General features: G+C 45.7%; 1 protein-coding gene across 3 annotated transcripts in view; it reads left to right on the top strand.

Annotated features, from left to right (window-relative positions):
* Positions 1-17,963, top strand: part of LOC110536547 (piezo-type mechanosensitive ion channel component 2) — a 228,583-nt gene that overhangs the window by 143,591 nt on the left and 67,029 nt on the right. For all 3 annotated transcript variants that reach the window (XM_036934818.1, XM_036934819.1, XM_036934820.1), the window contains exons 8-12: positions 6,134-6,302; positions 10,963-11,088; positions 11,321-11,356; positions 11,585-11,702; positions 11,960-12,135. In XM_036934818.1, coding sequence (XP_036790713.1) covers positions 6,134-6,302; positions 10,963-11,088; positions 11,321-11,356; positions 11,585-11,702; positions 11,960-12,135 — 625 coding nt within the window. The remainder of the gene's footprint in view (positions 1-6,133; positions 6,303-10,962; positions 11,089-11,320; positions 11,357-11,584; positions 11,703-11,959; positions 12,136-17,963) is intronic.

Here is a 17,963-nt window from a genome sequence, read left to right on the forward strand (position 1 = left end):
AAACTGAGCTGCACTTCCTAACCTCCTGCCCAATGTATGACCATATTAGAGATACATATTTCCCTCAGATTACACAGATCCACAAAGAATTCGAAAACAAATCCAAATTTGAAAAACTCCCATATCTACTGGGTGAAATTCCACAGTGTGCCATCACAGCAGCAAGATTTGTGACCTGTTGCCACGAGAAAAGGGCAACCAGTGAAGAACACACACCATTGTAAATACAACCCCTATTTATGCTTATTTATTTTATCTTGTGTCCTTTAACCATTTGTACATTGTTAAAACACTGTATATATATATATAATATGACATTTGTAATGTCTTTACTGTTTTGAAACCTCTGTATGTGTAATGTTTACTGTTAATTTTTGTTCTTTTTCACTTTATATATTCACTTTGTATGTTGTCTACCTCACTTGCTTTGGCAATGTTAACACATGTTTCCCATGCCAATAAAGCCCTTGAATTTAATTGAATTTAATTTAATTGAGAGAGAGAGAGAGAGAGAGAGAGAGAGACAGAGAGAGAGAGAGAGAGAGAGAGACCACTGAGTAAAATGGAGGCAATTAATCTAAATTAGGGCATGATCAGAGTATTTTTAGAAGGAGAGTGCTGTAACAATGCTTGAACAACTCTGACAGCAAGCAAATATAAATAAATATAGTGTTTATGTTCCTGAGTGGCGGTAGCATTGCTTTATAAAGGCCTTAGTGAAGTATACAGGACTAATTGGTAAAAGCTCTCGCTCCCCGTGAAATGTGCCCCGCCAACTAACCCAACAGAATACAAAAACCTTAAACAGCAGTTGTCAGAGAAGTGTGTGTGGTGGGGGGTGGTCCAATAGATGTTCTGTATTTGGAGTATGCTGTAACTGTGTATATTAATGTTCTATGGAGACTGCTAGGTAGTGACGCAGTGTGTGTGTGTATTCTGTGAAATAACAGTACAAATAAACACAATAGGATCAACCTTAAAGACCTTCTTGCTTTAACATGTTGAAGGTTAGCAGCCCATTCATACTCTCAAAATCACCAGGAACGACATAACATTACATTTCATACAAACCCCCTCCTCAAACAAAAAACTGTTCTAACCGTCCAGTTTTATGTGGAAGACTCAAGACACAGATACACCCATTCTGTTGTTTTTATATTTGTCCTAAAACATACACACACATCTCCTTGGACATGAAAGACAGAGGAAAAGAAAGAACAAGCACAGGGATAAGAAATATATATAAACAAAGTAGGGCTATGGATCCTTCACTATACGCCTTCACTCATTATGGATCCATCACTATACGCCTTCACTCATTATGGATCCTTCCCTATACGCCTTCACTCATTATGGATCCTTCACTATACGCCTTCACTCATTATGGATCCTTCACTATACGCCTTCACTCATTATGGATCCTTCACTATACGCCTTCACTCATTATGGATCCTTCACTATACGCCTTCACTCATTATGGATCCATCACTATACGCCTTCAGTCATTATGGATCCTTCCCTATACGCCTTCACTCATTATGGATCCTTCACTATACGCCTTCACTCATTATGGATCCTTCACTATACGCCTTCACTCATTATGGATCCTTCCCTATACGCCTTCACTTATTATGGATCCTTCACTATACGCCTTCACTCATTATGGATCCTTCCCCATATGCCTTCACTCATTATGGATCCTTCACTATACACCTTCACTCATTATGGATCCTTCACTATACGCCTTCACTCATTATGGATCCTTCACCATACACCTTCACTCTTTATGGATCCTTCACCATACGCCTTCACTCATTATGGATCCATCACTATACGCCTTCACTCATTATGGATCCATCACTATACGCCTTCACTCATTATGGATTCTTCACTATACGCCTTCACTCATTATGGATCCATCACTATACGCCTTCACTCATTATGGATCCATCACTATACGCCTTCACTCATTATGGATCCTTCCCTATACGCCTTCACTCATTATGGATCCTTCACTATACGCCTTCACTCATTATGGATCCTTCACCATACACCTTCACTCTTTATGGATCCTTCACCATACGCCTTCACTCATTATGGATCCATCACTATACACCTTCACTCATTATGGATCCATCACTATACGCCTTCACTCATTATGGATTCTTCACTATACGCCTTCACTAATTATGGATCCATCAATATACGCCTTCACTCATTATGGATTCTTCACTATACGCCTTCACTCATTATGGATCCATCACTATACGCCTTCACTCGTTTGGGATCCTTCCCTTTACGTCTGCACTCGCTATGTATCATTCCCTATATGCCTTCACTCGTTTCTTTAATGAAACCCATTATTCTACCACGTGATTGGACCATTTCATTGAATCAGAGTGCCCCAAATTATGACCCAGCCCACCACTAATAGCTAAGCACTGGGCTGATTGGGTGCAGAGTTGGCTTGCCTCTGGGCTAAAACAAAGAACCCTCTGACAGTAAAACAGGCACAATCAGTACTTTGTAGTTTAACGTTTGTGGGCAGCCTTTTTGATTACTACCCGAGCTTAAGTCGAAATATTTGTGCTTTTCAATTCAGACCCAAACTCCAGAATAAGAACAACTTTGGGTAGCAAAAAAGCAAATGTTGTTTTGTAATAAATGCTGAAATTAGAAGAAAATGTCAAGTGGGATTTTTGGTGTAAAGTGTTTATCGTAACGTCAGCGCAAGAAACCCACTGGGCAAAAACTGGTTGAATCAACATTGTTTCCACTTCATTTCAACCAAAAATAATAAACGTCAGGTATTTTTGTATATTTTTTTCATCCAACTTTTAACCTAAATCCAATGACATAGTGACATTTTTTGTTGATTTCATGTTGAATTCATGTTGAATTAAATCAAAACTAGATGTTGAACTAACATCTGTGCCTTGTGGGTGTATCAACGACTCGGGTGTCTGTGTTTGTTCTTGTTGTCTATCCATTCTGTGTTCTTGTTGTGTATCCAGTCTGTGTTCTTGTTGTGTATCCATTCTGTGTTCTTGTTGTGTATCCATTCTGTGTTCTTGTTGTGTATCCATTCTGTGTTCTTGTTGTGTAGCCATTCTGTGTTCTTGTTGTGTATCCATTCTGTGTTCTTGTTGTGTATCCATTCTGTGTTCTTGTTGTGTATCCATTCTGTGTTCTTGTTGTGTAGCCATTCTGTGTTCTTGTTGTGTATCCATTCTGTGTTCTTGTTGTGTATCCAGTCTGTGTTCTTGTTGTGTATCCATTCTGTGTTCTTGTTGTGTAGCCATTCTGTGTTCTTGTTGTGTATCCAGTCTGTGTTTTTTATGTAATGGTGTTTATGACTTCACAAATGACAGATTAGTTGTATATTAGTTCTTCTTTCTGAATCATGTTTACTGTCTATCTTCTTGGTAAAACCATGACAATCCATGGCAGATTAGAATGACCCACAAAGTGCCCTGTTTCCTTTGATTTCATGTCAATCATATATTTCCTTGATTCCTCGTATCCTCTCTCCTCGCCTTCCTCCTCCTCCCCTCGGACCTTCTCCAATGCGTTTTGAGAAAGAGGCAAGGAGAGAGGACACGAAGAAGGAAATACTATTGATATTCACCCTATATGCCACTTGATTGAAGACACACCAGTACTCAGTGGTCACATTTCTCCAGATGTGGCAGCAGTGCTTGGGCATGAAAGCATCTGGTTTGGAGATCGGCTATGCCAAGAAGGCAGAGGAAATTACACTTCATATTTTCTTACTCTGGCCAGAGTTGAAAAGAGCCACACACCCAAACCCATCGTATTCCATTATGATGTGAATTCTAAGGTCTAACTATTAATAAGACAAGCTCCAGTTTTAGAATGTTAGTATCACAGGCCAACCTTACATTACTCCTAACAGGACACAAGGGCCTTGATCCCAAAGAAAACAATTCCGGTCAATTATAGTAGCATGATATATATACAGTACCAGTCATCAAAACTATGAAATAACACATATGGAATAATGTAGTAACCAAAAAAGTGTTAAACAAATCAAAATATATTTTAGATTGTAGATTATTTGAAGTCGCCACCCTTTGCCTTGATGACAGCTTTGCACACTCTTGGCATTCTCTCAACCAGCTTCATGAGGTAGTCACCTGGAATGCATTTAAATTAACAGGTCTGACTTGCTAATAATTCATTTGTGGGATTTCTTTCCTTCATAATGCTTTTGAGGCAATCAGTTGTGTTGTTACAAGGTAGGGGTGGTAAACAGAAGATAGCCCCATTTGGTAAAACACCAAGTCAATATTATGGCAAGAACAGCTCAAATAAGCAAAGAGAAATGACAGTCCATCATTACTTTAAGACATGAAGGTCAGTCAATACAAAACATGTCAAGAACTTTGAAAGTTTCTTCAAATGTAGTTGCAAAAACCATCAAGCGCTATGACGACACTGGCTCTCATGAGGACCGCCACAGGAAAGGAATACCCAGAGTTACCTCTGCTGCAGAGGATAAGTTCATTAGAGATAACTGCACCTCAGATTGCAGCCCAAATAAATGGTTCACAGAGTTCAAGTAACAGACATGTCTCGGCATCAACTGTTCAGAGGAAACTGTGTGAATCAGGCCTTCATGGTCGAATTGCTGCAAAGAAACCACTACTAGAGGACACCAATAATAAGAAGAGACTTGCTTGGGCCAAGAAACACAAGCAATGGATATTAGATCGGTGGAAATCGGTCCTTTGGTCTGATGAGTCCAAATTTGAAATCATTGGTTCCAACCGCCGTGTTTTTGTCAGATAAACGGATGATCTCTGCATCCCACCATGAAGCATGGAGGAGGAGGTGTGAGGGTGTTGGATTGCTTTGCTGGTGACACTGTCAGTGATTTATTTAGAATTCAAGGCACGCTTAACCAGCATGGCTACCACATCATTCTACAGAGAATCACCATCCCATCTGGTTTGTGCTTAGTGGGACTATCATTTGTTTTTCAACAGGACAATGACCCAAAACACACCTCCAGGCTGTGTAAGGGCTATTTAACCAAGAAGGAGAGTGATGGAGTGCTGCATCAGATGACCTGGCCTCCACAATCACCTGACCTCATCCAAATTGAAATGGTTAGGGTTAAGTTGGACCGCAGAGTAAAGGAAAAGCAACCAACAAGTGCTCAGCATATGTGGGAACTACTTCAAGACTGTTGGAAAATCATTCCTCATGAAGCTGGTTGAGAGAATGCCAAGAGTGTGCAAAGCTGTCATCAAGGCAAAGGGTGGCTACTTTAAAGAATCTAAAATATATTTTGATTTGTTTTACACTTTTTTGGTTACTACATGATTCCATATGTGTTATTTCATAGTTTTGATGTCTTCACTATTATTCTACAATGTAGAAAATAGTAATAGTAAAGAAAAACCCTTGAATGAGAATGTGTGTCTAAACTTGACTGGTACTGTGTATAACCCAAAATTAAAGACTGCTGGAGTAACTGTTGTGCACTTTGGCATCTCTGTCTCTTTTCTCTCTTTCCATCCTCCCTCGCTTTTCTATCCCTTACCCCGAGGCATCTGTTGTTGTTTTGCCTCCTGAAGGGTTTTTAGAGAGAGAGAGAGAGAGAGAGAGAGAGAGAGACAGAGAGAGAGAGAGGGAGAGAGAGAGACAGAGAGAGAGAGAGAGCGAGAGAGAGAGAGAGAGCAAACGAGGGGAACACACATGGCTGCAGCCCATACTTTATCAACATTCATTATCTAATTGAAAATACATGGCACACTGTCTTTAAAAAACATTAAAAGTGTGTGTGTGTGTGTGTGTGTGTGCTGATGTGAGGTGAGGAGAATCCAAGCAGGTGGTTGTCAAGAACACTTCAAGATGGAGATGACAGCACAACTGATATAATACTCCCTGCCTCCCCCCTCCATCCTGCCTTTCCCTCCCTCCCACTCTCCATCCTCCCCTCCCTCCCTCCACCCTGCCTTTACCTACCTCGCTCTCTCCACCCTCCCCTCCCTCCCTCCGTCCTCCCCTCCCTCCCTACAACCTGCCTTTCCCTCCCTCCCTCCATCCTCCCCTCCCTCCATCCTCTCCTCCCCACCTCCATCCTACCTTTCCCTCTCTCCACCAGTCTGTTTGGCATCTCGTCAGTGGTCCAGACTGACTGCTCCCACACCTGGATGTTCCGGGTCAACCCGGCGCTGTCCTGGCACCACTATGTCAACCCCATCATGCTGCTGCTGCTCTACTACACCCTGGCCACACTCATACGCCTCTGGCTGCAGGACCCCACAGACACGGTGAGTTGCCTTTACTGTAACACGGTGGCCATTTTGGGGCAGGGCCCCAGTGGTACACGGTGAGTTGCCTTTACTGTAACACGGTGGCCATTTTGGGGCAGGGCCCCAGTGGTACACGGTGAGTTGCTTTTACTGTAACACGGTGGCCATTTTAGGGCAGGGCCCCAGTGGTACACGGTGAGTTGCCTTTACTGTAACACGGTGGCCATTTTGGGGCAGGGCCCCAGTGGTACACGGTGAGTTGCTTTTACTGTAACACGGTGGCCATTTTGGGGCAGGGCCCCAGTGGTACACGGTGAGTTTCTTTTACTGTAACACGGTGGCCATTTTGGGGCAGGGCCCCAGTGGTACACGGTGAGTTGCTTTTACTGTAACACGGTGGCCATTTTGGGGCAGGGCCCCAGTGGTACACGGTGAGTTGCTTTTACTGTAACACGGTGGCCATTTTGGGGCAGTGCCCCAGTGGTACACGGTGAGCTCCCCTATAGACAGGGTTGGGTAGTAACAGATGACATGTAAACGGAGATTACGTAATCCAATTACAAAAATGAAGCAATTGTAATCAGCCCGGATTACTTAAAAAAAGGGGGGGTTTACAATTACATTCTTAAAGAACTGCTGATTACATTAAGGATTACTTCATCGAATATCAATAAGACAATTGTCTGGACTCCATAGAGTTGCTGCTTGCTACTTAGTAGCGTATTTATAGTGCACACTGCACTTGCAGGAATGTGAGGGAAACACTGTTTTAAACACAGTTGTTAATGTTTAAAAGAAGAGGGTCGTAATCTTTCTGTAAGTCACCATTTTATTTATCAACTATTACATTGAGCGAAGGGAAGTCACGTCGGTCATTCACGGCGAGTGCATAGGCCTATACATTAAATGTACTGTTGGGTCGGCCTATCAATTACACAGCAAACTATAAGCATTAATTAGGCTATATGAATGAATGAATGACATTTTATTTTCGTGTCAAATCGCCAATTGGCAACCCATCCCTTATGGGATTGATTGACACATTAACAAACATGACAATAATTCACTATGGTAATTAAATGATGATTCTTCTTCTGGTGTTCTCTGCATTGTCCATCACATAAAGAGTGAAAATGAATATATCAGTAAATACAATACATCAATACATAATAGTCAATACGGTTATCCAGACAATAATTACATCCCTCGAGCAGTACAATAATATACATACATACATACACATACATACATACATACATACATACATACAGTACATATGTACATACATACAGTGGGGCAAAAAAGTTTTTAGTCAGCCACCAATTGTGCAAGTTCTCACTCTTAAAAAGATGAGAGAGGCCTGTAATTTTCATCATAGGTACACTTCGACTATGACAGACAAAATGAGAAAAAAAATCTAAAAAATCACATTGTAGGATTTTTTATGAATTTATTTGGAAATTATGGTGGAAAATAACTATTTGGTCACCTACAAACAAGCAAGATTTCTGTCTCTCACAGAAATGTAACTTCTTCTTTAAGAGGCTCCTCTGTCCTCCACTCGTTACCTGTATCAATGACACCTGTTTGAACTTGTTATCAGTATAAAAGACACCTGTCCTCCACAACCTCAAACAGTCACACTCCAAACTCCACTATGGCCAAGACAAAAGAGCTGTCCAAGGACACCAGAAACAAAATTTTAGACCTGTCCCAGGCAATAGGTAAGCAGCTTGGCTGAATCTGCAATAGGTAAGCAGCTTGGTTTGAAGAAATCAACTGTGGGAGCAATTATAAGGAAATGGAAGACATACAAGACCACTGATAATCTCCCTCGATCTGGGGCGCCACGCAAGATCTCACCCTGTGGGGTCAAAATGATCACAAGAACAGTGAGCAAAAATCCCAGAACCACACGGGAGGACCTAGTGAATGACCTGCAGAGAGCTGGGACCAAAGTAACAAAGCCGTAACACACTACGCCGCCAGGAACTCAAATCCTGCAGTGCCAGACGTGTCCCCCTGCTTAAGCCAGTACATGTCCAGGCCCATCTGAAGTTTGCTAGAGAGCATTTGGATGATCCAGAAGAAGATTGGGAGAATGTCATATGGTCAGATGAAACCAAAATAGGATTTTTTTGGTAAAAACTCAACTCGTCGTGTTTGGAGGACAAAGAATGCTGAGTTGCATCCAAAGAACACCATACCTACTGTGAAGCATGGGGGTGGAAACATCTTTCGGGCTGTAACTGCGAGGACGATCAGCTGTCCGTTCTGTCTCCCTGTAGCGCTGTCTAAGGCGTCTCACAGTACGGACATTGGAATTTATTGCCCTGGCCACATCTGCAGTCCTCATGCCTCCTTGCAGCATGCCTAAGGCACATTCATGCAGATGAGCAGGGACCCTGGACATCTTTCTTTTGGTGTTTTTCAGCGTCCGTAGAAAGGCCTCTTTAGTGTCCTACGTTTTCATTACTGTGACCTTAATTGCCTACCATCTGTAAGCTGTTTGTGTCTTAACGACCGTTCCACAGGTGCATGTTCATTAACTGTTTATGGTTCATTGAACAAGCATGGGAAACAATGTTTAAACCCTTTACAATGAAGATCTGTGAAGTTATTTGGATTTTTACGAATTATCTTTGAAAGACAGGGTCCTGAAAAAGGGATTTATTTTTTTGCTGAGTTTATATACGTACGTAAGTACATACATACATACATACATACATACATACATACATACATACATACATACATACATACATACATACACACACATACATACATACATACATACATACACACACACACACACACACACACACACACACACACACACACACACACACACACACACACACACACACACACACATACATACATACATACAAACATACCAATAAACAGACAAATAAATACAGACAAAAAAGAAACAGAAGGTACTGGAACCCAGTCTGACACTAAGAGAAGATTCATATGGGAGACAAGCCTCTACACAATCTATATACACACCATTAACCACATAGAAGATACATGTGGTAGACAAGCCTATACACAATCTATATACACACCATTAACCACATAGAAGATACATGTGGGAGACAAGCCTCTACACAATCTATATACACACCATTAACCACATAGAAGATACATGTGGTAGACAAGCCTATACACAATCTATATACACACCATTAACCACATAGAAGATACATGTGGGAGACAAGCCTCTACACAATCTATATACACACCATTAACCACATAGAAGATACATGTGGTAGACAAGCCTATACACAATCTATATACACACCATTAACCACATAGAAGATACATGTGGGAGACAAGCCTCTACACAATCTATATACACACCATTAACCACATAGAAGATACATGTGGGAGACAAGCCTCTACACAATCTATATACACACCATTAACCACATAGAAGATACATGTGGTAGACAAGCCTATACACAATCTATATACACACCATTAACCACATAGAAGATACATGTGGTAGACAAGCCTATACACAATCTATATACACACCATTAACCACATAGAAGATACATGTGGGAGACAAGCCTCTACACAATCTATATACACACCATTAACCACATAGAAGATACATGTGGTAGACAAGCCTATACACAATCTATATACACACCATTAACCACATAGAAGATACATGTGGTAGACAAGCCTATACACAATCTATATACACACCATTAACCACATAGAAGATAAATATTTTTACTATTTAATTACAGGTAGCCTTTTTTTATTTTATTCCAGGCTTTATGTAAATAATCTGTAAACGGAAATACACAATGGACAAAAAAACATGTATATTTCTCCTCATCCCTCATAATGCCGGGGCATATCTGGTGTGCTTTCTGGAATAAGAGCAAGCGTATATTGTGGTAGAAAGGGCAATAGAGGATCAAATGAGTTTCATTCCCTATTTCCCCAAGGTCACAATAGTTACATAGTCTTTCCTCTTCCAGTTCACTACAATACCGATTTCAATACGCAGAGACAATATCCCTGATCTTATCTGTTTCAATACGCAGAGGCAATATCCCTGATCATACCTGTTTCAATACGCAGAGCCAATATCTCTGATCTTACCTGTTTCAATACACATAGGCAATCTCCCTGATCTTACCTGTTTTAAAACGCATATGCAATATCCCTGATCTTACCTGTTTCAGTACGCAGAGACAATTTCCCTGTTGTCCGGGTTAGGGTTTGGCCGGGATAGGCCGTCATTGTTAAAAAAATATGCCTTGGTGTAGTCCAAAAGTAATCAGATTATGTTACTCATTTTGAGTCATCCAAAGGATTAAGTCACTGATTACTTTTTTCTTCTTCATGTAAATGTAATTAGTAATGGATTACATTTGTCTTGTAATCCACCCAACCCTGCCTATGGAATCCACTCTGCTGAATAGGGTCTACTGTCTACTGTAACACATCCACCATTTTGGTGCAGCGTAGATTTGTTGAATCCTATTTTCCTAATTGAAAGGTGAGTCACTCAAGTCAATATGTGCCAAGGATATCTGTACATTCTTCCTCACATCCACAGTTCTTGGAAATGTATAGAATACCCAATCACCCACATTTACCGTACCGTACACTACATGTTTTTGGTTTGTTTTTCCACTGATCTATTTCGCAGGTGCCTGGTGAGGGCGAAGGGGGAGAACTGGGTGAAGGGGAGGAGCCTATGGTCGATGACATAACCTCCACAGCAGAGAAGAGGAGAGAAGTGTGGTGCATGGCTCACCAAACAGATGACAGAAACGTAAACAAACATCCGGAATATGTACTGTAGTAATATCTCACACACCGATTTCTTTTGATGTTCCTGTTTGGTTCATGTTGTCCAAGTTTTTTCGTGGCCCTGTAATGCCCGAGTGTAACGAGACAGTGTGTAAGGTGTCGTGCATGACAATATCCTGTCACCGTGTGTTTGTAAGCGAACATGAGTATCATATAAGGGCAGTCTCAATGTATTCTTAATTTGTTTTCTCCAGCTTCTTTCAACCCAAGACGGATACAGCACATCTGAGGTTTGCGTGCTACTCCTTGGCTATATTTTGTAACTTGCAAGATTATCTATATTTGAGGGGTCTTTTTGAGTTTTCGAGTTGCTTATAAAACGGACCCAATCAGATGTCACTTGGTCAACAAATACAAAAAGCTATTGGACAAGCAAATACATTGATGTTACCGCATTGATAAACGTACATAAACGTGCTATTGTGAATCTCCCAGCTGAAGGTGTTTTTCTACCCCAGGTTTTGATAGTAATTTCCAACGGGTCTCCTCCGGACTATGTCCACACCAACGGGCTGCTGGGGCTGGACCTGCACTCCACACCGCAGTACAAACCAGGCCAACCAGGGCCAGATCTGGGTTAGTATCACCCACATATAGGGACTGAGACCTTCACCCTGTCGTACACAGACCTCGTGCTGGGAAACAGCAGCACTTTGGGGAAATTCGCCTGGTTCATAAGAAAATCCCAGGGAGTGTGAAAAAGGACAGAGCTTTGCTTCCCAAGGCTGACTATGGTTATTAGTTAATGGTTAACATCCGGTAGCTCGCTCGTGATGCTGTCTGCTCTCTCTCTCCCTCCTTCCTTCCCTCCCTCCCTTTCCTCCATCCTACAGGGAGTGTGTATGAGGTGGTGGTTGTGCAGGGTGAAGGTTTGAAAGAAGAGATGGATGCAGGGGCGATGGCGTGGGCGACTGCGCCGGGGGAAGGAATGGCGCGAGCTAATGCGGTGGTCACGGCCTTCAGGTTCATCATGAAGCAAAGCTACATCTGTGCTCTCATTGCAATGATGGTGAGTCTGTCTGTCTGTCTGTCTGTCTGTCTGTCTGTCTGTCTGTCTGTCTCTCTCTCTGTCTCTCTGTCTCTCTGTCTCTCTGTCTCTCTGTCTCTGTCTCTCTGTCTCTCTGTCTCTCTCTGGCTGGCTGGCTGGCTGGCTGGCTGTCTGTCTGTCTGTCTGTCTGTCTGTCTGTCTGTCTGTCTGTCTGTCTGTCTGTCTGTCTCTGTCTCTGTCTCTGTCTCTGTCTGTCTCTCTCTGTCTCTCTCTGTCTCTCTCTGTTTCTGTCTCTGTCTCTGGCTGGCTGGCTGGCTGGCTGGCTGTCTGTGTGTCTGGCTGTTTGTCTGTCAGAGGAGGAGGAGGAGTAAGGAACAGTCAGCCTTTTCAGTCCCAGGAGAGGGCTTCAGGATCCACACACACACACAGCGTCTCAGTGGCCCATTTAGTCATTAGCGATGACAGCTTGCAGCCAGCCCCGGTTGGCCCTGGGTGATGTGTACCATATAGTACTGAAGCGTCACCTCATACAGATGTGTGTTGGTTAGTAGAGCACTGCTGAGGTCACTGGTAGGTAGAAAGGTGGTGGGGGGGATGGATGGGTGGAAGGCCGTCCTCTCTCTTGAGAAACAACCATGGCCTGCACTCTGTTTTACACATCTAAGAAGAGTGTCACTTCATTTGATCTGTTGGTTAAAGGACATTGTGTTATGTCGTGTTATGTCGTGTTATGTCGTGTTATGCCGTGTTGTGCCGTGTTGTGTCGTGTTGTGCCGTGTTGTGCCGTGTTGTGTTGTGTTGTGCCGTGTTATGTCGTGTTATGTCGTGTTATGTCGTGTTATGCCGTGTTGTGTCGTGTCATGTCGTGTCGTGTCATGTCGTGTCATGTCGTGTCGTGTCGTGCTGTGTTTTTGCCATGTTGTGTCGTGTTGTGCCGTGTTGTGTCGTGTTATGCCGTGTTGTGTCGTGTTGTGCCGTGTTATGCCGTGTTATGTCGTGTTATGTCGTGTTATGCCGTGTTATGCCGTGTTGTGTCGTGTCATGTCGTGTTGTGTCGTGCCGTGTTATGCCGTGTTATGTCGTGTTGTGTCGTGTCATGTTGTGTTGTGTCGTGTCATGTCGTGTCAGGTCGTGTCATGTCGTGTCGTGCCGTGCTGTGTTGTGCCATGTTGTGTCGTGTTGTGCCGTGTTGTGTCGTGTTATGCCGTGTTGTGTCGTGTTGTGCCGTGTTATGCCGTGTTATGTCGTGTTATGTCGTGTTATGCCGTGTTATGCCGTGTTGTGTCGTGTCATGTCGTGTTGTGTCGTGCCGTGTTATGCCGTGTTATGTCGTGTTGTGTCGTGTCGTGTTGTGTTGTGTCGTGTCATGTCGTGTCGTGTCGTGTCGTGTTGTGCCGTGTTGTGCCGTGTTATGCCGTGTTGTGCCGTGTTATGCCGTGTTATGTCGTGTTGTGCCGTGTCGTGTCGTGTCGTGTTGTGTCGTGTCGTGCCGTGTTGTGTCGTGTTGTGCCGTGTTGTGCCGTGTTGTGTCATGTCGTGTCGTGCCGTGTTATGCCGTGTTGTGTTATGCCGTGTTGTGCCGTGTTATGCCGTGTTGTGTCGTGTTGTGTCGTGTTATGCCGTGTTGTGCCGTGTTGTGCCGTGTCATGTCGTGTTGTGCCGTGTCATGTCGTGTTGTGTCGTGTCATGTCGTGTCGTGCCGTGTTATGCCGTGTTGTGCCGTGTTATGCCGCGTTGTGTCGTGTTGTGCCGTGTTATGCCGTGTCATGTCGTGTTGTGCCGTGTTGTGCCGTGTTATGCCGTGTTGTGCCGTGTTATGTCGTGTTATGTCGTGTCGTGCCGTGTTATGCCGTGTTATGCCGTGTTGTGCCGTGTTGTGTCGTGTTATGCCGTGTTGTGCCGTGTTATGCCGTGTCATGTCGTGTTATGCCGTGTTGTGCCGTGTTATGTCGTGTTATGCCGTGTTGTGTCGTGTCGTGTCGTGCCGTGTTATGCCGTGTTGTGTCGTGTCATGTCGTGTCGTGCCGTGTCGTGCCGTGTTGTGTCGTGGCGTGTTGTGCCGTGTTATGCCGTGTCGTGTCGTGTTGTGCCGTGTTGTGCCGTGTTGTGTCGTGTTGTGTCGTGTTGTGTTGTGTTGTGCCGTGTCGTGTCGTGTCGTGCCGTGTTGTGCCGTGTTGTGCCGTGTTGTGCCGTGTTGTGTCGTGTTGTGCCGTGTTGTGCCGTGTCGTGTTGTGTCGTGTTGTGCCGTGTTGTGCCGTGTTGTGTCGTGTTGTGTTGTGTCGTGTTGTGCCGTGTCATGTCGTGTCGTGCCGTGTTGTGCCGTGTCATGTCGTGTTGTGCCGTGTCGTGCCGTGTTGTGCCGTGTTGTGCCGTGTTGTGCCGTGTTGTGTCGTGTTGTGTCGTGTTGTGTTGTGCCGTGTCATGTCGTGTTGTGCCGTGTTGTGCCGTGTTGTGTCGTGTTGTGCCGTGTTGTGTCGTGTTGTTCCTTATTGTGCCGTGTCGTGTTGTGTCGTGTTGTGCCGTGTTGTGCCGTGTTGTGTCGTGTTGTGCCGTGTTGTGTCGTGTCGTGTTGTGCCGTGTCATGTCGTGTTGTGCCGTGTTGTGCCGTGTCATGTCGTGTTGTGCCGTGTTGTGCCGTGTTGTGCCGTGTTGTGCCGTGTTGTGTCGTGTTATGCCGTGTTGTGCCGTGTTGTGCCGTGTTATGCCGTGTTGTGCCGTGTTATGTCGTGTTATGTCGTGTCATGCCATGTCATGCCGTGTTGTGCCGTGTTATGCCGTGTTGTGCCGTGTTGTGCCGTGTTATGCCGTGTCATGTCGTGTTGTGCCGTGTTGTGCCGTGTTATGCCGTGTTGTGCCGTGTTATGTCGTGTAATGTCGTGTCGTGCCGTGTTATGCCGTGTTGTGCCGTGTTGTGCCGTGTTGTTTCGTGTTATGCCGTGTTGTGCCGTGTTGTGCCGTGTTATGCCGTGTCATGACGTGTTATGTCGTGTTGTGTCGTGTCGTGCCGTGTTGTGCCGTGTTGTGCCGTGTTATGCCGTGTTGTGCCTTGTTATGCTGTGTTGTGTTGTGTCGTGTTATGCCGTGTCGTGTCGTGCCGTGTTATGCCGTGTTGTGCCGTGTTATGCCGTGTTGTGCCGTGTTATGCCGTGTCATGCCGTGTTATGTCGTGTTGTGTCGTGTCGTGCCGTGTTGTGCCGTGTTATGCCGTGTTGTGCCGTGTTGTGCCGTGTTATGCCGTGTTATGCCGTGTCATGTCGTGTTATGCCGTGTTGTGCCGTGTTATGTCGTGTTGTGTCGTGTCGTGTCGTGTCGTGCCGTGTTATGCCGTGTTGTGTCGTGTCATGTCGTGTCGTGCCGTGTCGTGCCGTGTTGTGTCGTGTCGTGTTGTGCCGTGTTATGCCGTGCCGTGTCGTGTCGTGCCGTGTTGTGTCGTGTTGTGCCGTGTTGTGTCGTGTTGTGTCGTGTTGTGTTGTGTTGTGCCATGTCGTGTCGTGTCGTGCCGTGTCGTGCCGTGTTGTGTCGTGTTGTGCCGTGTTGTGCCGTGTTGTGCCGTGTTGTGTCGTGTTGTGCCGTGTTGTGCCGTGTCGTGTTGTGCCGTGTTGTGCCGTGTTGTGTCGTGTTGTGCCGTGTTGTGTCGTGTCGTGTTGTGCCGTGTCATGTCGTGTTGTGCCGTGTGGTGCCGTGTTGTGTCGTGTCGTGTTGTGTTGTGCCGTGTCATGTCGTGTCGTGCCGTGTTGTGCCGTGTCATGTCGTGTTGTGCCGTGTTGTGCCGTGTTGTGCCGTGTTGTGTCGTGTTGTGTCGTGTTGTGTTGTGCCGTGTCATGTCGTGTTGTGCAGTGTTGTGCCGTGTTGTGTCGTGTTGTGCCGTGTTGTGCCGTGTTGTGTCGTGTTGTTCCTTATTGTGCCGTGTCGTGTTGTGTCGTGTTGTGCCGTGTTGTGCCGTGTTGTGTCGTGTTGTGCCGTGTTGTGTCGTGTCGTGTCGTGTTGTGCCGTGTCATGTCGTGTTGTGCCGTGTTGTGCCGTGTTGTGTCGTGTTGTGCCGTGTTGTGCCGTGTTGTGTCGTGTTGTTCCTTGTTGTGCCGTGTCGTGTTGTGTCGTGTTGTGCCGTGTTGTGCCGTGTTGTGTCGTGTTGTGCCGTGTTGTGTCGTGTCGTGTCGTGTTGTGCCGTGTCGTGTTATGCCGTGTTGTGTTGTGTTGTGTTGTGCCATGTTGTGTTGTGCCGTGTCATGTCGTGTTGTGCCGTGTTGTGCCGTGTTGTGCCATGTTGTGCAGTGTTGTGTTGTGCCGTGTTGTGTTGTGCCGTGTCGTGCCGTGTTATGCCGTGTTGTGTCGTGTTGTGCCGTGTTGTGTCGTGTTGTGCCGTGTTGTGCCGTGTTATGCCGTGTTGTGCCTTGTTATGCCGTGTTGTGTTGTGTCGTGTTATGCCGTGTCGTGTCGTGCCGTGTTATGCCGTGTTGTGCCGTGTTATGCCGTGTTGTGCCGTGTTATGCCGTGTCATGCCGTGTTATGTCGTGTTGTGTCGTGTCGTGTCGTGCCGTGTTGTGCCGTGTTATGCCGTGTTGTGCCGTGTTGTGCCGTGTTATGCCGTGTTATGCCGTGTCATGTCGTGTTATGCCGTGTTGTGCCGTGTTATGTCGTGTTGTGTCGTGTCGTGTCGTGTCGTGCCGTGTTATGCCGTGTTGTGTCGTGTCATGTCGTGTCGTGCCGTGTCGTGCCGTGTTGTGCCGTGTTATGCCGTGCCGTGTCGTGTCGTGCCGTGTTGTGTCGTGTTGTGCCGTGTTGTGTCGTGTTGTGTCGTGTTGTGTTGTGTTGTGCCATGTCGTGTCGTGTCGTGTCGTGCCGTGTCGTGCCGTGTTGTGTCGTGTTGTGCCGTGTTGTGCCGTGTTGTGCCGTGTTGTGTCGTGTTGTGCCGTGTTGTGCCGTGTCGTGTTGTGCCGTGTTGTGCCGTGTTGTGTCGTGTTGTGCCGTGTTGTGTCGTGTCGTGTTGTGCCGTGTCATGTCGTGTTGTGCCGTGTGGTGCCGTGTTGTGTCGTGTCGTGTTGTGTTGTGCCGTGTCATGTCGTGTCGTGCCGTGTTGTGCCGTGTCATGTCGTGTTGTGCCGTGTTGTGCCGTGTTGTGCCGTGTTGTGTCGTGTTGTGTCGTGTTGTGTTGTGCCGTGTCATGTCGTGTTGTGCAGTGTTGTGCCGTGTTGTGTCGTGTTGTGCCGTGTTGTGCCGTGTTGTGTCGTGTTGTTCCTTATTGTGCCGTGTCGTGTTGTGTCGTGTTGTGCCGTGTTGTGCCGTGTTGTGTCGTGTTGTGCCGTGTTGTGTCGTGTCGTGTCGTGTTGTGCCGTGTCATGTCGTGTTGTGCCGTGTTGTGCCGTGTTGTGTCGTGTTGTGCCGTGTTGTGCCGTGTTGTGCCGTGTTGTGTCGTGTTGTTCCTTGTTGTGCCGTGTCGTGTTGTGTCGTGTTGTGCCGTGTTGTGCCGTGTTGTGTCGTGTTGTGCCGTGTTGTGTCGTGTCGTGTCGTGTTGTGCCGTGTCGTGTTATGCCGTGTTGTGTTGTGTTGTGCCATGTTGTGTTGTGCCGTGTCATGTCGTGTTGTGCCGTGTTGTGCCGTGTTGTGCCATGTTGTGCAGTGTTGTGTTGTGCCGTGTTGTGTTGTGCCGTGTCGTGCCGTGTTATGCCGTGTTGTGTCGTGTTGTGCCGTGTTGTGTCGTGTTGTGCCGTGTTGTGCCGTGTTGTGTCGTGTCGTGCCGTGTTGTGCCGTGTTGTGCCAGTGGCTGCTCTCACTAAAGTGGTTCCTTTTAGCAACACCAGTGATATCGATGATGTGTGATGCTTAACCTTTATTATTAGTGGCTTGATGAT

This window comes from Oncorhynchus mykiss, chromosome 11 (assembly GCF_013265735.2).
Source record: "Oncorhynchus mykiss isolate Arlee chromosome 11, USDA_OmykA_1.1, whole genome shotgun sequence".
Lineage (NCBI taxonomy): Eukaryota > Metazoa > Chordata > Actinopteri > Salmoniformes > Salmonidae > Oncorhynchus > Oncorhynchus mykiss.